The sequence below is a fragment of the Pungitius pungitius genome, chromosome 16 (genome assembly GCF_949316345.1).
Source record: "Pungitius pungitius chromosome 16, fPunPun2.1, whole genome shotgun sequence".
NCBI lineage: Eukaryota > Metazoa > Chordata > Actinopteri > Perciformes > Gasterosteidae > Pungitius > Pungitius pungitius.
Window position 1 is genome coordinate 1,638,027 of NC_084915.1, and position 25,433 is coordinate 1,663,459.

General features: G+C 40.5%; 1 protein-coding gene across 1 annotated transcript in view; it reads left to right on the forward strand.

Moving 5' to 3' along the window:
* Nucleotides 1–25,433, forward strand: part of pknox2 (pbx/knotted 1 homeobox 2) — a 105,251-nt gene that overhangs the window by 59,257 nt on the left and 20,561 nt on the right. Inside the window, exons 3-7 of the mRNA XM_037467949.2 lie at nt 1,254–1,360; nt 4,755–4,891; nt 18,586–18,757; nt 20,709–20,894; nt 21,078–21,213. Of these exons, the coding sequence (XP_037323846.2) occupies nt 1,274–1,360; nt 4,755–4,891; nt 18,586–18,757; nt 20,709–20,894; nt 21,078–21,213 (718 nt within the window). The 5' untranslated portion in view covers nt 1,254–1,273. The remainder of the gene's footprint in view (nt 1–1,253; nt 1,361–4,754; nt 4,892–18,585; nt 18,758–20,708; nt 20,895–21,077; nt 21,214–25,433) is intronic.

The window sequence follows — 25,433 nt, forward strand, 5'->3', positions numbered from 1 at the left end:
CATGTCTGTTTCTGCGAGATTTAAAAACATGCAAAATACTATTCCAGTACTGTAGGTGGTATTTCAGACATCCTTGAATGGCTATTTTTGTATCATTAATGTTTTCATCAGTCCATTGCTTGCAAACTTGTTAGAAACAGAAAATCCTGAGCTTAAGTGGTCTAGCCGTTCACTGCTCATTTCCATCGCAGTCAGAGAGAATTCTCCCGGATGTTCCAGTTGCATTTCACTCACTCACAGTCAAGCGTCTTCCTCCAAGCCGATACCATGCGGTCCGAGTGCACCAGTCTATTTTAATCCCGCTGGCCTTTCGTGGCCACACAAGGCTCAATGTGGCATTGGAAGAGATATTTCCAGTGTGTCCAATGACTCAAGGTACCCAGCCAACATTTGGACAGTATTGTCCAGGATTACGTATGTCTTTTAATAAAACAGCACATTTTGATAGATAATGGTCTAATTAGGTTTACCCTTTAACATGTATCAAAACACCCTTTTCTCCCTCACTAGGTCTAACAGTTAACTCACAGCACACTTCCATACGGGTTATATGTAGCTTCTGGATGGAGCACATGCGGCGCTCGCCTTAGTGTAAATTGGGGCGATAGCAGGAGGTCTGCGTGTGTGTGTGTGTGTGTGTGTGTGTGTATGCGTACCCCTGAACCAATTAGCTGGTTCAAACGGGGTGGGTGCAATGGCAACAGCAGTGTTCCACAGGGTACCGCCCTCAGCCCTGTGGGGTCCCGGCCAATAGCAATTAGCGTGCAAACAAGAGCCCTAATTAGCCCCTTTGATTGGCTCGGTAACGGCGCGACAACAACCTCAGCAGCCAACACAGTGAGGCGACCAAGGTGATTCCACCAAGACACTTTGCTTTAAAGCCAGCTGTACTGTAATTAGTAAACAAGCATGGCACTCTGTAATTGGTAAACAAGTGGCCGGGTTTGTTTGCAGCGTCATTATGAACCTGCTGTTTTTTAGTATTTCTGTAAAAAGTGCTCCTTGATTTGCTTGCTTTGTTTTCTCTGTACTCTGTAGCTGTTAGATCACTAAATATTAATGCAACACATGCAAAACAGACTGGGGGGAGACGGACCACAGAAATAAATGAGTAAATGTCAAAGAAAGAAGCATATAATGAGGATTATTATTTCATCACCGCAGCACCTGGTAGTACCAAGTAGACAGTAATAGAGTTCATAGTCACTGCTTGCACTGGATTTATGTTGCCCTTATTTTTGTCTCTTTCTCAGTCTAAGTGTGAAGCTATCCCATGATGCAACATGCGTCTCCAGCACCTGCAGTGACAATGATGGCCACCCAGAGCGTTCCTCCACCATCGTACCCGGAGAGCCAACAGGTCAGAGGCTTTATTGGGATTTTACTTCATGATAGTGCCCCAGAGTGAATGTTAAACGCCCCGAGAAGCTACAATTCTTAGCGATCGGCGGCAACACAAATAGTATACTATTGGGTCGCGGGCCGCATGGGAAAATAAAAATTAGAATTAAAAAAAAATTCATTCTGTGATTTTATTTTGAAGGGACTTTTTTAATGCAGCGGAGTGTCGTTTTTTTGCCGGCTCGTCCGTCCATGTTTTCAGCAGCGTGTGCCAGGTTGGGTCAAACCATTCTGATATGGGGGAGACATTGGGTTTTTAGGATAATTAAACATCCTGTATCCATATAAAATTCAGCTTATGAACTTGATTTTGAATAAATTTGAGATGTTGAGAATGTTCCTAGATTTGGGTTAGGGTTGTGTTTAAGGGGTGATGGTGGGTCCCGGAGCCAGACCAGTTGAGAACCACTAGTTTGAATCACCTTTCATTTTTAGAGCAGCAGCTTATATTCTTTTCTGGAGGAAAAAATAAGTTAATACTCCTTCCAACTCACACTCTCATGGTAATCACTAAATAAATAACATCACGGTAAAGTCCAGGAATTACTAACAAAATGTAATACTTTTAAAGTAGTATCTAAGAAATATTTAATACAGTATATATAATAATGATAATAAGACTTACACTTGATGTATGACTTGATGTATGACCATTTCTATATTACATAATACATTTACAATGTGTTCAATTCTGCTGATGGCATGACCTTACCATGACCTAAACTCCAATAAATAATGCTTCATAACAATAAGATGAAGACATAATAAAGCATTTTATTATGACTAATTAGGTCATGTACCATATTTATTACTGTCCAGACTGTCCGGAATGTTCAGAATTTCCAGAGCTGATAACATATACATATAATGTATTATAATCACTGTTATAATGCAATTCTGAATTACACATAGTGGTCATTGTTTGCTATAAGTCAACTAATTTTAAAGCTCTTGATCTTTACTAATGTACTTTTGACCTTCACAGTGCTTTAATCGTTACAATACAATACATGCCATTTAGCTGATGCTTTTATACAAAGCAACTTACAATAAGTGCATTTCAATAGTCAGATTGTAACACCTTCCAAGCATAGTTATGATGTGATATAGATACTCGTGTATAGAACGTTTAAATAACTCACACTTTGTTGACACTGGACTTACATCTGCCTACAAATGTAGTACGTCATCTAACGTGTTGATAAAAAATATTTTTGTTCAGGTTTAACTCTGCTTTAGAGCTCTAAACAACACACTAATTCAGATAAGATCCCAAATGGAAGTCTCTACAGGACTATTCAAATTATTTTTCTTCAGGGTTGAATTGCACAAGAGCCTCTTTGTCAAAGTGTGAGGATAAGAGGTGAAGCCCCAGCCTGCGATGTTTGGCACAACGCATTATGCCACCAACCGGTCAGTGTAATTACTGCAGCCTTAATTGTGTCCGTGGGTAACACTGCAGACCCTCCCATTGTGGAAAGGTGGAGCGGGTTCACCGCCTAACCCTGCTCTTCGTCCACACCACCATGGTCAGCTTTCACCATGAGGATTAGTGCCGTGGGAGAGCTCCCGAGCTGCAGGCTGCACGCTCTGCAAATGCAAATGAGAGCTAGTTAAGTGTGAAGAAGCTAATTTATTTCCCATTTGGTGCTGGGATTAAGACTCGAAGCTTTCTCCCACCCTACCTCGACTCAAAACCCCCAAAATGATGTGGGGGTTGTTAGACTCATCCCCTCAGAGAGAACAACTGAGAGACAAAAGTGGGGTGGAGAGTGATGAAAAAGACAACAGATTGTGTTCGTAAATGTTGCTCCACTGGCCACCTGACAAATGATACTCTACAGTGATTCCTCCTTAAACCTCCAGTGGTACTGTTGCCCTCCAGAACAAAAAGAATCCAGTATGTTTATTTCAGCAGTGGGGTCAGTTGTGAACATTCTGCTGATTGAATATTTATTGTCTTGCAAGAATCTATGGAAGACCAGAGCATATATATTACTGGCTCTATCCTATCACGGTCACTTTGCATCACAGCTTCATTAGAAAGGCTCCTTATCTGTCAGGCAACAATTATTTCAGCTACATCCTCGTTCCTAGGGTATCAAGATCAGATGCATTTTGCACCTCATTGCTTTTGAAAAGTGATAATTTAGGCAAAACTCCATCATTACAAGTAGTGGAAGAGGTTTACGTTAAGATATGTTTGGCCAGGGCAGCAGGTTCACCCTTTTATTAGCAACTGGGAACATATCTGTAGTCGTAAAATTAGAGGTGGGTAAACAATGTTTTTGTTTTTTTATCAGACCTCGATGCATTGCGACACGATGCTGCTAGACACCTTACATAACTTATTGATTCGGCATATACTCACTATTCAGGGAAGCAGCAGCTGCTCACCCCTCTATGCGAGAGACATGTTGAGGACAAAAGGGAGGGAATGTCCCCCCCTTTAAATACTCCAGACAGCGCATTTCATAATGTCCATAATATGATGACAATGCATCCTCAACACTTGGTTATAGAGGGCTTGTGTTTTTTAGAGAGATTGTGTTTTTTAAGAATTTATTCTTCATGGTATTTTCAATTGCGGAAAGTGATGTTTAATTGGCCTATTTAGATAGAAGGGGAAGGCTGGCTTGTTACCTGCATCCTCGTATTTGAAGCCTCTTGTTAATAACGTTTGTCCCTGTCTTAATGCAATGTTGTGTGAAACAAAACAATGTTTAAAACGTTTTTTAGTCTTATTTTGTCCTTGAGGCCTTTCCCTGGGATCTGTGGGAGTGGGAGACCTCGATGGTCTCTTCGGAATTAGCCTGATATAAATATTGCAGGCAGCCTAGTTCACAACATATGAATTTACATACTTCCTGGATCCTGATCGGAGTCTCACAGATCATAGCACAACGCAGATGAACATGATTAAGAATACAGTGTTTATATGTTCAACAATATGAAACTTAGTCTTTGATGTTTTAGGATGACACTAAATTGAACAGTGTTTACTGAACTAAAATATCAATTCTCTCCAAGTGAAGTTCAGTCCTAGACAGATACGCAGCTCAACTGAACCAGAGGAAACTTCAATTCACCTAGAGCATTTTATTGAAAGGAAACTGGATGAAACATCTTACAGTAGCTGAGACCGACTGTCAGCTGTGTCTTAGGTCTAAACCATTTCAACCTTTCATTGAAAGCGTGCTTCAACTGTTGTAAGTTTAAATTGCTGCGGATTTTCATTGGAAAAAATGCCGACAAGAGCTTTGCCTGTTCATGTTGTTTATGTGTCACATACCTAAAAAATGACAAAACATAGATGCAAATATTCTTATCCTCTTTGTTTTCTGTGTCTCTAGATGACGGGCACCACTCAGCAAAACCCCAAGACCCCACAGGTCCATATCCCAGCAGCCTCTGCAACAGGAAATACCTCTGTCAGCGTGACCCTTGACCCCCAGGCCCAGCTTGAGTCTGACAAGAGGGCCGTTTACAGGTTGGTTCTCCCATGAGAAGTTCATGTGGCATAATACTTCTGTTCTGGGCGATGATGCACTCTTACTGGTGTTCACTTTTCCTTTAGGTAAATAGATGTGATACCCTTGAATGCCCCTCTTCTATTTGAAATTGTTATTGCATTTTCTTTCTATTTTTCTCTTTTTAAAACTGTACTTGATGTGCCTCCTTCAAATGTCACTTAGCGTTGTTCATAAAACTAAGAGCACCTTCACTAAAGACTTCACTCATCGAAGGCGAGCAATTCACTTTTCATTCAATTAAGTCTGAATTAAGCATTTCATATGCTGGCTGTAGTCAGGCTGTGTCTTGAGTCCTGCATAGTGCAGGAAGAGGAAGAGGATCTAGCCTCTTGTGACTCTGATTATGGTATGACAACGGATTAATGGATGTATGAATGAATGCTTTCTAATGCCTTTCAGTCCCTCCCAACTCGCCAAATACAGATGCTTGGTCAGTGGGCTCAGGTACAGCTTTGAGCTAAGACACTCTACGTACCCCTATAGAGTCCACAGTCCCTTTTTGTGTTTATTTTCTCGTTTTATGCATACCGTCTTTTACAATTCAACTTCAGTTTTCACAAGAAACTGTACTGTATATCAGCTGTATTCAAAAACTGTATTCTTTTATTTACTGTGTGGAAGCCCTGGAAGGCACCTCCTTGTTAAGAAGGAAAAATAAGCAGGAAAATCACTGCTCTCTCAGTCCATTGCTAGAATATTGACGCACCCTTATAATGAGCTTCTATTATGTGTTTCTAAAGTAAATTATTCAAAATACAGACATTTTTAATTGAGCCGGTGTTGATTACAAAACAACAACTCGTTGGTTTTGTTGAGGGGAGCGAGACGTGATGACACTGCCCCAGCTCCTCGGGTCCCACCGCCGGGTATGCACGGCTGCTTTGGAGGAGGTGTGAGGCCTGAGGCGAGTTGTTGTAAAGTCCTCCGAGGCTCCTCTGAGATCCGAGGCTGCTTTTGATGTGAGCAGCCATGTTAGGAGCAGCTACGGGTGGTGGTGGTGGCGGTGTGTGTTGAGGGGGGTGTCTCAGGCAAAATCAGCCCCTCTTCCCTTTCACATGGGCTTTCTAGATCTCCACTTTGCTGCTGGAAGTAAGAACAGAGGAAGTTCACACTAGCGGCTAAACAAAACAGCTTCGGTATAGACATTATTCATGTTAATTTAAATATTTCTCTCTTGTTGTCTTCAAGAGGGAATGTATTACCATTAATAATGCTCATGTCCTTTATTAGCATGTTGATTGGCCTATAAAAGCTGGGATCTGTATATCCTTTCTTGGGTGTGTTAAATCATGTAAAACAGATTGGAACATGCACAAATGTACCTGCAACAGTGTGTATGGATTGTGGGGCGTGTGTCGTTAAAGATACAAAATCAGAACAGCCAATACAAGTAATAGTATTAGTAAAAGTATTGCGTGATTTTGCAAAACGGCCTGTGAGCTCAATTTAGAATTTTTACATGAATTTCAAAAATAACCAATGCACCCATGTGGGAGAGCGCTGAGTATTTACCAGCATGTGCTGTTAAAATAGGATTAATTGTAATCTTAAGTGAAAATACTTGCTCTTCCATACACAGTGGAGACTGAGCAAATCAGAACTTTTGGAATATTTTTTTTTCAAAATACAAGGAGTTAATGATTAAACGCACCTTGTTACTTTGTTATTATTGAAAGTAACTTTGACTTCATACCTTCTTTAACAGTGAGTCAAATTATGCAAAAAATACAAAACAAAAACAAAAGGACCATTTAAATAATACACGTCTGATCCGTCAAAGTTCCTGCCTCTAAACACTGCTCATATGGGGACTGTTGATTTTGAAAAGAAAAAACACACAGAGGAAACAGCTCGTGCCATTTTTCTTTATTTATTTTGCTCAAATAAGTCTCTGTGGGCTTTAATGTTTCTCTTCAATAATTGCTACAACGTCAACTTCATGAGGAGATGTGTGGTCTTCTCTCTCCTTCTCTCAGCCTACTTCGTTATTAGTAGCAGAGTAAATGTGTGATAGGGTAATTAGCCTAATGGGTTGTGTCAGTTACAATGAAGATCCTTCTGAATTCTGTGCATCTTATTAAAACTGGTGAGGCTTTGTTTTTGGAGGTTACGTACCGTAAATCCTCAAATAGTGGCCGGGGCTTTTATTTACATAGGCTGCACAGCGCACCGGCCTGTATTAGGGGCAGGCCTTTATTTCTTACTTGCCGGTATCTTCTGTTATAGAATTGTATTATTTAAACAAAATAATGGGCATGATTACAGTAGGCTAATATCATTCATTGCATATGCGTTCAGCACTTCCTGCAACCATTTACCGATAGGCTGCCGGTAGAATGGAACCGGTAGACCTAGAGCTAATCAACTTTCTAACCATTTAGAAATGAATCAGTAATAAACCATAGTGTCAGTCTTAAGATACATCGTTAATTGCAGATATTTTCCAATGTTCTGAATTACAATCAAGCAAATCAAAAATTTTACTCGGCCAAAAAAAAAAGTTTATCGCGTATAGCGCTTTATTTGCAGTGTCAACGTAACAATAAATATCTGGTCCTGTCAAAGGACAGCAATCACAGAACGAACAGGAGACAACCAAAATGAAACCAAATGGCCAGGACTTAGACTGGGTCTGTCATATTACGCCACTACCAAATGCATCAGCAACATCTGAATGGGCACCTTTGACATAATACTTAGGTCTACATCTAAACATAATACTTAGGTCTACATCTAAACATAATACTTAGGTCTACATCTAAACATAATACTTAGGTCTACATCTAAACGTAATACTTAGGTCTACATCTAAACGTAATACTTAGGTCTACATCTAAACATAATACTTAGGTCTACATCTAAACGTAATACTTAGGTCTACATCTAAACATAATACTTAGGTCTACATCTAAACATAATACTTAGGTCTACATCTAAACATAATACTTAGGTCTACATCTAAACATAATACTTAGGTCTACATCTAAACATAATACTTAGGTCTACATCTAAACATAATACTTAGGTCTACATCTAAACATAATACTTAGGTCTACATCTAAACATAATACTTAGGTCTACATCTAAACATAATACTTAGGTCTACATCTAAACATAATACTTAGGGCTACATCTAAACATAATACTTAGGTCTACATCTAAACATAATACTTAGGTCTACATCTAAACGTAATACTTAGGTCTACATCTAAACATAATACTTAGGTCTACATCTAAACATAATACTTAGGTCTACATCTAAAGATAATACTTAGGTCTACATCTAAACATAATACTTAGGTCTACATCTAAACGTAATACTTAGGTCTACATCTAAACATAATACTTAGGTCTACATCTAAACATAATACTTAGGTCTACATCTAAACATAATACTTAGGTCTACATCTAAAGATAATACTTAGGTCTACATCTAAACATAATACTTAGGTCTACATCTAAACATAATACTTAGGTCTACATCTAAACGTAATACTTAGGTCTACATCTAAACATAATACTTAGGTCTACATCTAAACATAATACTTAGGTCTACATCTAAACATAATACTTAGGTCTACATCTAAACATAATACTTAGGTCTACATCTAAACATAATACTTAGGTCTACATCTAAACATAATACTTAGGTCTACATCTAAACGTAATACTTAGGTCTACATCTAAACATAATACTTAGGTCTACATCTAAACATAATACTTAGGTCTACATCTAAACATAATACTTAGGTCTACATCTAAACATAATACTTAGGTCTACATCTAAACATAATACTTAGGTCTACATCCGAAGCTCACCAGTAATGAGGCAACATTTGTACAGCTATTTGGCGTCCCCCTCAACATCCTCTTCCTCATCCTCATCATCGAGAACAACAAGTTCATTATTAAGCAGCTCCTCCTCGTCGTTCTCCTCATCCTGGGCTACTTGAGTGCGGTTCTCCTCCCCCCCGCTGCGGGAGCTGCGCCAGCGCATCCCTACCAGCGGCGCATGGCTGTCCCGCTTTGAAGCGCCTTCATGAACAATAACAAATTCGCCTAGTAGGTAGTAAATGTCTTTTTTTATTGCCAACAGTCCATGAAATTAGCCAATAACATTAAACATAAGGAGAACATGTATTTATGAAATATTACTTTTACTTTTTTTTTATTTTATTTTTTTACCCCCGGCCTGTATTTGGGGCCTTTATTTGTCCGTATTGACCACGCCCCCCTACTATCTGAAGCCCGGCCACTAATTGAATCCCGGTCTTTATTTGAGGATTCACGGTATGTAGTGTTCTCAGCTGATTAAAGCTGATTCGCCTCAGAGATAGAAATGTGCACCTAATTAAAAAAGACCACAATAGTCCTCTACCAAACAGAAATTTCCTTGTGATGATTGGAAACAACTTGGCCTGAAAAGCTGTGTTTACCCAAATGAGCTGTTATAGGGTCACACATTGAATTCTGCTGTTTGTAGAGAGTTAACGTCTCTTTTGCCTAGAGAAGTAGAGAAGTTAGGGAATATGTGATAACCAGTAAGATAAGTTCTTTTGTTGTGAAAGTAGAGGATCTGGCCTGCCCTTGTTGCAAGGGGCAATGCAGTTTGCCGCCTTGGATCTAGGGAGCCTGCGTGTTGTAGTTTAATAAATACAGGGATAACGTCATGGTAACACCTGAGTTGTTGAGATCTTTATTTAAGTTCAGAAAAATGTTTTCGTTCACAAGACAAAACATTTGTATATTGTCACAATACAATATACGTATATAATGGCATATTGCGATACAATGAAATACTGACTCTGCAGTGGGGGCGGGCAATTTTGTTACACGTTTCAGCCCTTTGTGGTTAATGAAAGAGTGGAGCAGAAAGTTGTCTGAGAGCAATCGTTTCTACTCGAGGGATGCCCTAAAGCAGGGGTCTCGGTAGGTTGATCGCGAATTGCGAATGCAAAAAAATCCTGACGAGAGACACGTTGTTTTCTTCATATCGACTTGTTTTGCGCTGACGGAATGCAGCGCTGTTGTTCCGTTTGGTCACCACTACTACTCGTTCGTTCGAAAAAAGATTTGTTTGTTTTACTGAACAAAGTAGAAGATGTAGACTTTGAAAATGTAGAAGTCAGTTGATCAAGGTACCAGGGCCCAAAACTGCATCCAAAGTTCCTACATCCAAGGACGGGTCAGCACTGAAGGCAGGAGACCATACATTTTCTTATAATGTACTCACCAACAAAGTGATTATGTGGTGAAAGCTGAAGCTAACAAAGAAACAAGACATGAAAATAGCACTCAGATTTGATTTATTCTGTGTTTCGACAGTGATGAGATCTGGTTTCAAAGCTGCCCCATGATGCAGTGCGCAGCCCTGTATGGTGCATATTATCATTCACTCCCCTCCATAGTGGGTCGTTGCTGAAAGCCTCTCCCATGCTGGAAGCCCTGGGTGCTTTGCACTGAGACTGGATTTAAGGGTGTGTGTGTGTGTGTGTTTGAGGGAAGGTTAACATGCCGTCATGCTGATAGTCGCACAACTCCAAGACGTTCAGGAATCTATCCAGCCTCGGGTGTGTTTATGCTTGTATGTGTGCTGGTCCTTAATGGCGTGAACATCTGAAGACCTCTCATGTCGTACACGACAGGAGGGAGTGCATTTAATTTGCCATGTCCAAGCATGCCGTCGGCCACATTGTGTGTTAGTCTGCCTCTGTAATGCACCATAAAGTCTGTTTATCCTTGCCTCCACTATGCATCAATGCACCCTCGCCCACCGCATGGTGGTTTATTCCTAGAGTCGTCCCGTCTGACGGGCTTAAAACAGGGTGTGCCTCCTCCATTCAGCAGGTCAGCGTGTGCCGCTGCTCAACCGCTGCTCAGTGCAGGAAACTGTGTCAGAGCTCAAGCGGTTTTATTGGCTGTTTCTGTCAGATACCTGTTTTATTAGACTTCTCACCGCTTGAGTTTGGTGAGAAAGGAAGTTCACTTTTTTATGGTCCAAATTTGTAGCTTCAGTCTATGTTTACTTTAAATGTATGTTTTAATGTAATGTAGTACAAAGGTGAAACAGTAAACATTGATTAGTAGAAATATACAGAGGATAACACAAAAGAGTGTGGTACAGTAATGTATACAAACTCATCATTGAAATGGAAGATTTAAAACATTCAGACTATGTGTGTTTCTGTACTAAATTAAACGAAATTGTGTTATATAATATAACATATTTGTGACAGTGAGAGAAGACGCTGTTGAAAATTTAAATTAATTTAAATGAATCATAATAATCTGAGTGGACAAAAAATGGTCCACAACAATTTTAAAATAAAAAGTAACACAAATGTAAAAAAGAACTTCAACTTCTGGCAATATGCTAAATTTAAAGCAGCCCACCCTGAAGGAAGCAGCCAGGGTGGGCGAGCCCGGGGGATGCAGGACTTTTGGCTATGTATTTAGTTTTAAGACATTGGCAGCCCTATATCTTTAGGAGGGTAAGTTATTGCAGTGAAAGAGTCGCATGGTATTAGGGCTGCAACAACGTATCAATTAAATAGCTGAAAATCGATTATTAAAAGTGTTGGCAACGAATTGCATTATCGATTCGCTGTGTTGCGCGATTATTACGTCACTCAGAGTTGCAGAGATGTGCGCGGAGCAAAAAAAAGAATAAAAAAGAACTGAGCCGACGTCGAGAAAACCATAGAAACGGCAGCCAGCAGCTATATTCACACCGGACGCCTCCAACGCTCTATAGGCGCCGCAGGACTCTCGTAGTACATTTGTGGTCAATTTGCATGTATCTCGTAATCGCGCCGATGCGACGGAGAGGTGGCATGTTTTCTTTAGAGTATGATCACTTGAAAATAAGAATATTCTTTCTTAGCTTGTGTTGAGAAGGCCATGCCTCTACACATCGGAACAGACAAACCAAACATTGGTTGTACCTGTGGCCCAAGAGAGAAGTTTCCTTTGATGCATTCCGCAAACCAACCTCTAGATCAGTGTTTCTCAACTAGTGGGTCGCGGACCCGTTTGTAGTGGGTCGCGGGCCTTTGCAATGGGAAAATGTAAATAAAATATACGACACCGCTAGCGAACGCGGAAGCACCCCCCCCCTGTTGACCGATTGAATTAAGTCGCTGCTCGTCATTAAAGGGGTAAAGGTGGGTCCCGGAGCCAGACAAGTTGAGAACCACTGCTCTAGATGCAACCAAATCCTTTGCACTAGCCGTTTAAACGGTTAAAATCAATATCCTTACAATAATAAAGAATCAAACAACAATGTCGGAACAGTGAGAAACATTAAAAGGGTTGCTCCTTCTGATAGAGAATCCACACTGAACCTCTCTTCAGCTTGATAGTGAGTTTGAGATCATTGTTGAGATGTCAGACCGCATCATTTGGTTGATTCTCACTGCTCTCTCAGCGGCATGTTGGTACCTGCTTAGCACAACACAGCACAAAACATTATGGGAAGGCCAGTCAAATAATATTACTGTAAACTGTATGGATAAATTGTGGTCATCCCCTGTCAATATGTTACTATAATAAGTAATGTAACTTATTAACTTGATAACTTAATCAACTAATTCTTTACAGCTGCTTTTGAAGTAGTAAAAAAGGAAAATAACCAACTAACAGTCGATTCTTGACCTTGTAAAAGTATTAGGTGTATTCAGCTTTCATTTAACGGAAGTATGTTTTAATATATCTCAACACCTTTCTACCCATAAGTCATAGTTCTAAACTGTTGTTGCCCTCCAATCAAACATGAAAGTGGCGACTTATTTTCTCTTCCAGCCTCTAACCCAACGGCCCACGAAGCACATGCCACCAGAGCCGCCATGTCCCTCACCTTCATGTTTAAGTCATCTCATTCTCCCCCTGGCCTCTGATTCTTTGTGACCCAGCACGCTGCTATACTGGAGGGGGCGGACCGTGCTCACTGCACACACTGGCCGACCTGTAAATCGCTCTTTTACGGCTCTCATAATGGTCCCGCAGTCGGCAATCTCCACTCCGTCGCACTGCAGATAGAACCTGACACTTCTCGCAGCCGAAGGAGGGGTGGGGGCTCAGGATGGTTGCAGGAGGTAGTGGGAGACTGGGAAGCGCACACGACAATGCACTTACTCGCACACACACAGGCTTCGTTCACGTTCATAAAAATGCATACCTTTTCACACCCCATCTACCTTAATCGTGACTTCCTGTGTAAAGGTCATAGAAAGTGTTGAAAGGTAGTGTTTTTAACTTGCTGCAAGATGGCCAGGTCCAACTGTGCACAATGGCACATTGTCAAGGACAGACGGCGCCTCATCCAAACCCTGATTGCTTTGATAGCTTTAGCCTTTAGCCGCAGAGCACCTCCGACAAGCAGCAAGTTATAATCATCACAGAGCACAGAACCGAAGCTAATCTTGAAAACCCATACAGATCAGCATATCATATGCTCTAGAAAGGAGGTAGCAGCATTAGAGTCATCCTTTTTCCGTCTTCATTGATTTAAATATCTGAGTAATTGAACAATTATATTTTAAACAGTTTAACTGTGAAATTACAACATTTCCTTTAATATCTTTGGTTCAATGACTTTGGTTGAAATGATTCCACTTAGCATGTTTAAGAAATGTTGGCATCTCTATGAATGTGTAAAGAAAGGAACTGGATTGCATAGAAAGCACAAAAAAGGAAAATACAGAATATTCAAATAAAAATTAGACCACATTAAGCCCCTTTCAAAGCTGCTGTTGTAAAGATACAATTCTCACCATATATGTTTACAGATTTCAGTAGCATTCCAGCTCAACAAAGTGTGCTGAACAAATGCACTCTGTGGTTTCTGTACTTCACTGATTCTGAATTTGAACTATAAAACAAGATATGCTTTATTGTATCTGTTTAAAAAAGGGAGCAACAGCTGATGAAAGAGAATGCCAACTTCCAACAGTCTTTCCCTAGACAACAGAACCCGTTCTTGTAGAAAAATATGAATCATGTTATAGTACAAAACTAGTAATTGCTGTAATTCAACAAAATCTAATTATCTCGTTAAAACAAGCCTTATGCTATTAAGATCTAGAGCATCCTTTTGGCATAGTTTTACATCAACAAACACTATGAAAAATGTGGCTGAATAGAATAAATATAAACCTTTTGGTTAATTGAGGAAAACAAATAAGGCGGCACTATAAACACGGAAGAGGAAACCTGAAATCAAAATATGTATGGATAAGTATGGACCCATGTTCTCATTCTTGATTTAACCCGCTTTGATGGACAGGCTGGATATACAGGATGTGGAAATGCAGCTGATTGAGCTGAAGACTTCAACACTGTGGGTAACAAAGTTTGCAGAGCTACGAAAACAGCTGGAAACAGCTGCAAGCCATGATCACGGGACTTGTATCTTCATCTGCTGGATATCTGTACCAGATAAGTTTTGCTGTCTCAGGAACATTGCATTGGCTTTGCTGACAGTCTTCGGATCAACATATCTCTGTGAGCAGATATTCTCACATATGAAGAGCGTGCTCAGCCGCTCCCGCAGTCGTTTGACAACTGACCACTCCGAAGCTTGTGTGCAACTTAACTTTACATACAAGAGCTCTGTCCCAGTCCTTTTTTCATGTCGGATGTTTTCATGGCAGCAATCTTGTGTAGTGTTTGTTACACTTTATTCTCTCTTTGTGACATTTGCTGCCATGCAACCTTTTTTGAAATGAGGGAATATCATTGCAAGCAGTATGCAAAATGGGAACTGCATATAAATCTGTAAAAATAATTAAAAGTATAAAAGTATTAAGAGTATTGCTGACAAGAGTAATGATTTCAACTAATATGTGGATGTTTCATAAGCATGGCAGCATTATTGTAAAGTTCTCATGTCCGTTACTCTTATTTCTCCTGTTTTAACATTTACTGCTATTATCCCTGGGTATTAAACTTTGGATGTGAAGTCATAATTAAACTCAATGTTGACATGGCACACTAATAAACAATACATTTTGAAAAGGGCACTTCATCTCAAAAAGGTTGCCGACCCCTGGTATAGACGGAGGAATCATATCTTCAGGTTGTCGGTCCATCCATGAACGCAACATCTCAGCAACGTCTGGCGAAGATTTAATTTTGGCACAAAATTCCACTTAAATTCAATAACTAATATTCTTCTTTTCCCCAATAGCAGAATGATAACTTGTGGAGCCAGCTGTATTTGTCTTGTTTTTACAGTAGCTTTTTATATTTATTTTCTGTCATGCACAGACAGTTGGCCATCTATATATTTACCAGCCAGCAAAGGTGTTGTGTTCTCAGCAGCTCTACCCACAATGCCCCTGAGTCCTTAGTGTCACATCTCCTTCCTAAACTTATACACGACACAAACAATGTGTCATTTTGTTCATTGGCTGATACCTCTTAGTCGACCTGCTTAGTAAATATTAACAATCAAAGAAAATAAGGGAAAATTAAATGGTCTCACCACCTCAGAAGAATTTAACAGATTCAGTGGTAACGTAAGTAACATGGGGATAGAATTTGAGGGTAAATAACTAGTTAGGACACCTTCTTCCATGGTAAAGTGTCACCCAGTTTGCTCTCAGTCAGACCCCTTCCCATCGCCTCCGCCACCTGTACTATTCTCCTACAGCAGACATTAAACAGATGAGGCAGAGGCTCTCCACTGAGCATGTGACCCTCCTGTTTAGTATTCCTGCCACGTCTGGTTGAGTGAGCAGCATTAAATTGGGATCAGGCAGATTAGAGTATAATGTAGACGACTATTAAAGGCTGCAAATGAGAGCCATGGGTTACAGCCCGAGTTGGGGCCCGGTCTGCCTCCGTATCAGTACAGCTTGTTGCAACACAAACACCTGTCCACAACAATCGGACGTACATAAATCAAAAATACAATGTCCATCATTAAGCAAATGGCTACCTATATGCAGAAAAATACAATCTCCATACATGTATTGTGTTCCGTTCATTTAACCTTCATGGATCAGTCCATCCTCAACATTCACATACATGGACAACCTGCTAAATATAGATATGAATTATTGGCTGTTTTTTATTTTTAACATATGATCTACCTTCTACCTATTCTCTCTTTAAACTTGATGTCGCTGCTTAGATGGAGACGGATAGAAGTAAGAAAAATGTGCAATTAATTCATTGTTGTTTAATTAACTCATGTTAACTTCCCCAGACCTAATATGAATACACACACACATATATATATAAATGGCTTCCTGTCACTAACACAGTCATTTGAACCGGGGACGAGGGTTGATTGGATCCCTTCCCAACAAACACAAATAACCTGATACAAGTGGATCACCACTTCCTATCCAGGAAAGGGACCTAATGCTGCATAGACCTTGGACTGTGGTATTTTTGTTCTTGTTTTCAAGCTTCCGGTTTGTGGTCACACTCACCTAAATCCCAAATCAGATACCCATGACTGATGGACAGTAATGCAGAACTGTTCTAAGCCTTGTGTATTTATCTGTTGGGATTTTGAAGAAATTACACAATGTTAAAACCGCTTGTGAATGGATATAGGTAGTTTCATCTTTTCCTCTACAAAGGATTGGTTTCACAATGTAACCAGGTCCATCAATTATTAAAAATTGTGTGACAGGTCCTCTGTCATTAAAACTTCAAAAGTCACTTGCTCCCTCTCGGCTTCATTGATGTAGACAGGAGTGTGCGTCTTACTATCTTTTCTTACTAAATCAACAGTCATCTCCTTGGTTTTACCAACTTTGCGCAGTAGGTTGATCTTGGAGATCCACGCGGAAAGTGTTGATTTTGTCTCTATTTGAAGACTCATCATTTATATTCCGGCTGATGAAGGTAGTGTGATTTGAAAATAGAGATATCTCCGCAGTATACAAACTGGTTTGTGATGGGATTTATTGTGGGGTCCTTTATGTCAAAGGTAAGAGGTCAAATGGGAGAAGATGGGAGACTGACAGACAAAAAAGAGGGATGGAATAAGACAATGGAGAGAACACAGATCACCAGTATAAAATATTCATATATTCTCACTATGTCTCTTGTCTGAGCTTATGTTCTGTCACCATTTCCTCCAGGTAGAAATGCTTAATCATTTGGGTTGTACTACATAGCAGCACAGCATGGAGCATTGTACAGCGTATGTGGGATCTTTGTAAGTGACATTCCCTATAAAAAGTCAATGTAGGTGACACTGCAAAGCCTCACACTGTCACTGGACCATATCGTATCCGCTTGAAGATCTTTTCTTTTTTAACTCCAACGGACCTTTGTGTATATGTTCAGGATGTCCTTTAGGGAATGTCATGGAGCTGCCCCCCTGTTAACATCAAGGGAAGGAGCAGGGTTTTGGAGTGGAGGGGAGCTCTTAAGATATATTGAATTCATATCTCTTGGATTTTTTTTAATGCTGTCAGTCCACAGTCCATGTGTCTTTGTATATGTGTGGTGAAAATTCCAGACATATTTGAAAAAAGACTGTTCATATGAAAGCAGGCTTGTGTGACAAATACATTACATTCAATTCCATTTAGCTGATGCTTTTATCCAAAGCGAATTACATTTCAACAATAGGGATACAAACTCAGAAGAATAACGAAGTTCAATTTCATCAAATAAGCCGATTTACAACTTGTTATAGATAAGAGCCATTATGAGTACAATTTAAGTGCTACAATTTGTTAGTGTTTTAGTCGAGGTATAGTCGAAGAGGTGTGTCTTTAGTTTACAAAGATTATAAACACCAATGAACACATGATAACCTCCTTCACTTCTGCATTAATTAATAAGAAAGGCGCAAACGGTGCATGCAGATTCTGCAAAGTGTCAGCGTTAAGAAAACAGCAAAGGAAAATGGAAATGCAGCTGTAGAATCAGTTGGAAGTGAGTGAGCAGACACTGATTTCCTTCTGATTTAATGTCTTTTGTGATGAACTGATCATCAGACCTGAAGGACCGAGTGCGCCTCCAGCAGAGCTACTGAAAACATAAAATCATGCATTCTATTATATTAGCCTTTCAATCATGAGCCCCGGCTTATAAATTGTAGATTTTATTATTTTCCACCCGATTGAGCCATTTTCTTGTATTTCCTTCGAGGCAACTTTGCTTTTTCTGATTTCCTAATAAAAAATAACTAAATGCTTACAAATCAATACTGCTGCTAATCATTGATTTATTTTTATTTTTTGGTATTAAGAAATAAATCAAATGGGTGTTTTTTCATGTCAAAAACAGCCTTCAACCGCCTTATAAGTGTTAGAAAATAATATATATATATATATAATAAATATATGATAATTATGATCAAGACCCATTTTGGTTAAATTATTGAACTCTAAAGGTGGAGAACATTAGATAAATCAATGTTATGTCCATTGTTTAGGGATGCTCTAAGGAAATAAGGAAAACTCATTTAAAGTAAGGACTGAATCTGACACTCTGCCATAGAGAATATTCATTTGGTCAAAAGTCAAATCAAGAATATCTACTTGGTCAGGATCCTTAAAAGCAATTAAGTGATATCATATTGTATATCACATTGATATCATACTAAACATATAAAGCTTGATGATGACCAACATTTACTGAATTGAAGTCATACTGTGCCCCTCCCTGTCTCTGTCCCCAGACATCCACTATTCCCCCTGCTGGCGTTGTTGTTTGAGAAATGCGAGCAGGCCACACAGGGATCTGAATGCATCACGTCAGCCAGCTTTGATGTGGACATAGAGAACTTTGTGCATCAGCAGGAGAGAGAACATAAGCCCTTCTTCAGTGAGGATCCAGAGCTGGACAACTTGGTAAGCCAACTACCGTCACAGCAGTAATCAGTACCACATGAAAGGCCTCTGCCGCTTTTATATCAGGAACATGGCCTGTTATTTTGCTGAGTTAGTTAGTAGGCTTTAGAGAATGTTATACTAATGAAGCTGTAGAACTGCTTGTTTGTCTGTTTGTAGTGTATCCCATCATTACTTCTAATCATCTCCTCCTTTTTCATGTAATGTTCCCCATCCTCCTCCTTACACTTCCTCTTTTACAACAACTAGCAATAATTACTAATTAAGAGAATGAGGTTGCTGATCATGTTCTCAGAGAAAAGGGGGAGGGATTGGAGAGAGACAAAGACAGACCTGAGAAGGAAAAAAAGAAGAAGAAAAGTACACTCTTGCCATAGCAGTGTACAGACCAACAAGCGCTGAACAGTCAATTAACCCTGCATCTGTGTGTTTTATGAGGCACTGGGTATGGAAATTCCTCCCAGAGGGCACTAACTCTTCCACAGGACAAGAACATACTGGACCTGACTGGCTGCGATTGGCAATGAGTTACTGGTCCCTTGATTTAGTGAGCGCAGCTTAATTTGCTGATTTATCTCCTCCTTAGCCAAGCACTTTTCTGTACATAGTGTTGACCTTGACTGGTAACTTTGAGGAAGCCTCTGATTGCTACACAAGTGCAGAGATAAGTCACCCTAATGATGGTCAGTAAACCAAAGACAGGGCCCAGGGCTGTTATGGTATTTTGTAAGATTGTGGTGGTATAACAGTATTATCAAAAACTCTTTGACAATATATATTTTGAAGTACCAAAGAACTGAATAATATGTATAACTGCAAATATAAATAACGTTCTCTCATTCTAGGTCTAACCTACCCATGGCACTCCCTGTCACTCCACTGTCAAATAAGCACCACTGCTGCAGCAATATAGTCCACAATAGTTTTTTGTTTGGGGTTCAAATTACCTTACCCCCCACAAACAAAAGGAAAGTACAAGAATCTTACCTAACAGGAGAAAAGTAGGTGAACCAGAAGGACATCTCACCCCTAACATTACCCGGACTGTTCACATGATCTACATATAACAACATTTCCACAGTAACAGCCCAGCCTGGTTGAGAGCGGGCGAGAACAAAGCCACCACTGTCAGCCTCCACAGGCTCTACTTCTACTTTCGCTCTTCACTTTTCTTTTTTTGGAGAGCGCTGTTTTCTCCTTAATTTTCTCACGTGTCCCTTTCTTTCGCTTTTTCTTTTGCTTTTTTTTATACTTTGCTTTCATTATAATTGTTCCTTCCGTCTTTTTACTTGGTATTTGCCACTAGATATCATTCTGCTTGGAAAGCAGCCGTCTGTTTAAGCTTTAGGACCGGGTCCGGACTGCTAGTTAGTGACCTCTGCATTAGAGGCTCAACCTTTGGGAGAGTGAAGGATGAAAGAATTACAACCATTAGAACAAACTTGGAGAACCCCTGTGAGTGTCCTGATGTGTAAAAAATGAATAAACAAACATTCGCCTGGCATAAAATCACTAGCAGCCCTATAAGTCCTATAGCAAATGGATATACCAGGCTAAAAACACAAGTGTTTGGACAATACAACTGAAAGGTTTCATGTTGACAGTCAGGATTACTACTCCATAACAGGCTTTTGTGAAGGCCTTACGGCAGAGAAACAGCTCAAAATGTTTTCCTATGTCCGGCTTGTTTTAACCACTTTTTTGAATCAGCTGATCTTGTTGGATCCTATTAAATCCAAGTAACATTATATACTACTGTTATGATCAACACTATGATCGCAAGCATTTCCGTAGCATAAAGCTCAAATCAACATGATGCTTCACAGAGCCCCAAAGAGTGATAGAGAAAAAAATATATATATAATATAAATGGTACATTTTTTATGTAGTTATCAAATTCGTAACATGTTGTGGAGGTTATCTGGTTATGGTTTCTTTCTGTTTCCCTCAGATGGTAAAGGCAATTCAAGTGTTGCGAATCCACCTTTTAGAATTAGAGAAGGTCAATGAGCTCTGTAAAGATTTCTGCAACCGTTACATCACCTGCCTCAAAACCAAGATGCACAGTGACAACCTCCTCCGCAACGACCTGGGAGGACCTTATTCCCCGTCTCATACAAGTCTCAACATGCAGCAGGTCAGTCATGGACTCTCAGTGGATCTCACACTTCCTTGATGGTATCTCTCTCTGAGTAGCACTTCCCAAGATACACCTTGTCATTTATCTCCAGGTAGATTTCACTTCTGGGATATTTTCAGTCACAAATAGTATAGCTGGGTCTCTGCATTTGCTCACTAAAATCTTTCTGTGATCCCTCAGGAACTAATTCAGACCTCCTCTCCATCCATGACCTCTGTCTCCAGCTCTGTTAATCCTTCAGGGATATTGGTGCCCGCTGGGGGTCTGCAACAGGGCAATGTTGCCATGACTACCATCAACTCTCAAGTGGTATCGGGTAAGCATATAAACAACAGGACTCTGGCCCATTCACATGCAGTTTTCATGGCTTGTTTTAGTGTAAGCAGTATTTGAGAGATGAGCTAGTTTTCCTGCATCACTTTGAGACAGGAAGTTCCTGATTTTTGATATATTACGTAGATGAAAAAGGCAGTCCTTGAAGTCTTCTTTATATGAGAGTTGAAGGACATATCCTGGTCGAAGAGAACTCCCAAGATTTCCGACGGTGCTGTTGGATACAAGAGCAATTCCATCCATAGAGACTGTATCACGTGACAGCTGACTTCGAAGGCGCTCTGGGCCTATAATGGTAACTTCCGTTTTTTACGAGTTTAACATCAGGAAGTGGCAGGTTTTCCAAGTTATGATGTCTCCAAGACAATCCTGAAGTCTAACAAGCTGGTTGGTGTCTATTGGCTTGATCTATAGATACAGTTGAGTAATTTATGCAGTGTTTTCTGATAACGTCGCCCAAAGGAAGCATATACAGGGTAAATAGAATCGGTCCAAGCACAGAACCTTCTGGGACTCCGTGACCAACATTGGTGGTCCTCGATGATTCACCGTTCACAAACACAAACTGGGATCGATCCGATAAATAAGATTTAAACCAGCTGAGTGCAGTTCCTTTGATACCAATAAAGTGTTCCAGTCTCTGCAGGAGGATACAGTGATCGATGGTGTCAAATGCGCCACTGAGGTCCAGCAAGACAAGAAAAGAGACAAGTCCTTGGTCGGATGCAAGTAGAAGATCATTTGTAATTTTCACCAGTGCCGTTTCTGTGCTATGATGCACTCGAAATCCTGACTGGAAATCCTCGAACAAAGCATTGTTTTGTAGAAAGTTACATAATTGATTTGTGACAGATTTCTCAAGGATCATCCGAGGACGGGTCGGTTCACAGGATTCTTCTGATATTCTGAGACAGGACACTGAACTTAGAGTAGAGGGAATGGCTTCTTTAAATGAGGCAACAGCGGTATCCTATAAACATAGACTGTAGAAACCCTTGGCAAGAGGAGGAGATTCTGGTAGTAGAAATTTAAAGGTTATCAGACAATGGTCCGACAGGAGAGGGTTCTGTGGAAAGATTGTTAAATGTGCTATCACAATACCATACACAAGAACCAAGTCGAGCGTGTGGTTAAAACAATGAGTTGGTTTGTTTACACTCCGACAGAAACCAATTGATTCCAGCAAAGAGAGAAATTAAGTACCAAGGCTGTCGTTATCGACATCCACATGAATCACCCACTATATTTACCATGTCCGTTTTAAGGACCAAACTCGTTAAGAACTTTGAAAATTCACATAAAAATTCAGAATAAGGACCTGGGGCCCTGTACACTATTACAAAGAGAACCGGCTGGATTATTTTCCAGGTTGGTTGTGAAAGACTGAAAGTCAGACTTTGAAATGAGTTATAATCCAGTTTGGGTTTAAGGTTTATTAAAAGGCAGGAGTCATAAATAGCTGCCACTCCACCCCCCCTGTTGTATTATTACTTTTAACTTTGATTAAGTTATTAAATATAACTCCTCGGTTGTTTACCTTTAACTTAAATAATGGTGTCCGTGGGGCAGAAACAGTTTCTATAGAGTTAATTATGCTATGGGTGAGTGACTGCTCGGAAGGAAGCGCAGAGAAGTGTGTAAGACTGCGACTCTGCTTCCTGGTCTGAACTCTGGGTCATGGATTAAGTCCATTAAGAAACTGGGTCAGGTTCTTAGAAATGAGTTGAGCTCCATCCAAAGTTGGATGGATGCCGTCCCTCCTAATCAGACCAGGCACTCCCCAAAACGTCTTCCAGTGATCAACGAAGCCCACATTATTTACTGGGCACCACCTCGACAACCAGCGGCGGAATGACAACATGCGGCTATACATGTCGTCACTGATCAAGTTTGGGAGGGGGCCAGAGAAAACTACGGTGTCCGACATTGTTTTAGCGTATGCACACACCGATTCCACGTTAATTTTTGTGACTTCCGAGTGGCGTAAGCGGGAGTCATTACCACCGACGTGAATTACAATCTTACAATCTTACTGTATTTACGTTTATCTTTCGCCAGCAGTTTAAGATAAGACTCAATGTCGCCCGCTCTGGCCCCGGGTATACAAGTAACTATGGCCCCTGGTTTCGCATCTTTCACGTTCCTCAGAATAGAGCTACCTATCACCAGAGTTGGCTTCTCAGCGGGTGTGTCGCTGAGTGGGGAGAAGCGGTTTGAAACGTGAAGTGGTTGGTGGTTAACCGTGTGCTTCGACTTACTTATGCTTACTCCGGACAGTCACCCAGACTCCCGTCCGCTCGGGGGTTGCCGGGAGACGGTTAGCAGGAGCAAACGATACGTCTATGTGGTCCGCACCGACTATAGGAGTTAGCTGGTTAACAGCAGCTACTGACTGAGCCTCCATGGTGCGGAGCAGTGCTTCTAACTCACTAAGCCTCGCTTCCAACCGATCAAATATACTACACTTCTTACATGTACCATTTTTGGTAAGGGAGGCAGAGGAATAGCTAAACATGTGACACACCGAGCAAGAAAGAGCAGGGGCGGTAGGGAGGGAAGACATCACAAAGTTAGCCGCTAAGCTAATGCTAAAAGAGGTAGCGTTAACGCTAAACAACGTCTAAGCAACTATTCGTTTAAACGACAAAGTGCTGGACTTTAACAACGCCTCACGTAGATAATTTGCCTCTTGTACTGACAATATCATGAAAGAATCAACTTGGTATCGCTAGAGCTTTGATAAAGTTCAATGACATCAAACACGCTGTCGACAGGAAGTGACGCAACAGACTCACCGCACCCCAATCACAGGCAGATATCAATTCAATAGTTTCTTCTGGCTCCCTTCTGGTTTCATCCCTACCACGTCTACATGGAGGAGCCTGTTTTGCCCACCGGCCAACAGAGATTCACTTGGGTAGCACATTTTTCAACTAGCTGCATGTCCCTCTTAGATCTGGTGACACCCCAGGTAGCCAAAATGACCTGGCCCAGATCCGGTTTGAGCTTGGCACGCCAGAAAAAACACATCGGGCCGAGTCCGTTTGCCAAATACACTGGCCCGACTCCGGCGTACAACACTGCCGTAATCTAAAAAAAACTGGCACATCAGCCCGAACCCGGCACTACAGAAGAAACGAGTCGGCCTGGGTCCGGTTTCTGACTCGGCTAAGACTCAGGATGAATAGAGCCCCAGAATCGGGTCGAAAACACTGGCCCGATTCACGTATACGACACTGCTGTCACCGGCCTATAATAAAAAATAACCGGGAACAGCATCGGCCCAAACCCGGCGCTACTAAAAAAACGCGTCGGCCCGGGAGACTCGGTATGAATGACGCCCCAGAATCGGGTTGAATATACAGTATTCTTCATGTCACAAAAACACACTTCTTTTACTTACAAAATCAAGCCAGTCAAAATCACACATTTGGTGTTTATTTTTATGTCCAGATGAGATATTAAGTGAAAACCAGCCAAATAAAGAAAGGTACTTATTGTTTTTATTTTGTGCAAGTTATAAAAACAAACATTCTTTTGCAACTATGGACAAATGCCAAATAAGAAATAACATAATAATATAATATATCATATACAGTCAGGTCCATAAATATTTGGACATTGACACTTTTTTCCTTGTTTTGGCTCTGTACACAAAGAAGTGGAATGTTCTGCAATGGCCAAGTCAGTCACCTGATCTGAATCCAATTTAGCATGCATTTCACTTGCTGAAGACAAAACTGAAGGGAAAATGCCTCAAGAACCAGCAGGAACTGAAGACAGTTGCAGTAGAGGCCTGGCAGAGCATCACCAGGGACGAAACCCATCGTCTGGTGATGAATCCAGACTTCAGGCTGTCTTTGACCGCAAAAGATTTTCCACAAAGTATTAAAAATGACAATTAGATTTAGGATTTTATTAATTTGTCCTATTACTTTTGGTCCCTTAAAAACAGGGTGGCCACTTATACATCTGTTGTAGTTCCTACACCGTTCACCTGATTTGGATGTAAATACCCTAAGCCTGCACTTAAAAGCACATCTTGATTTTTTTCATTTCAACTCCATTGTTGTGGTGTACAGAGCCAAAATAATGAAAAATGTCCAAATATTTATGGACCTGACTGTATGTTATAATAGGATATAATATTATAATAGCTTGTTGCTATAATGCCAGAACGGGCCAGAACCTGTTTTAGTGCTG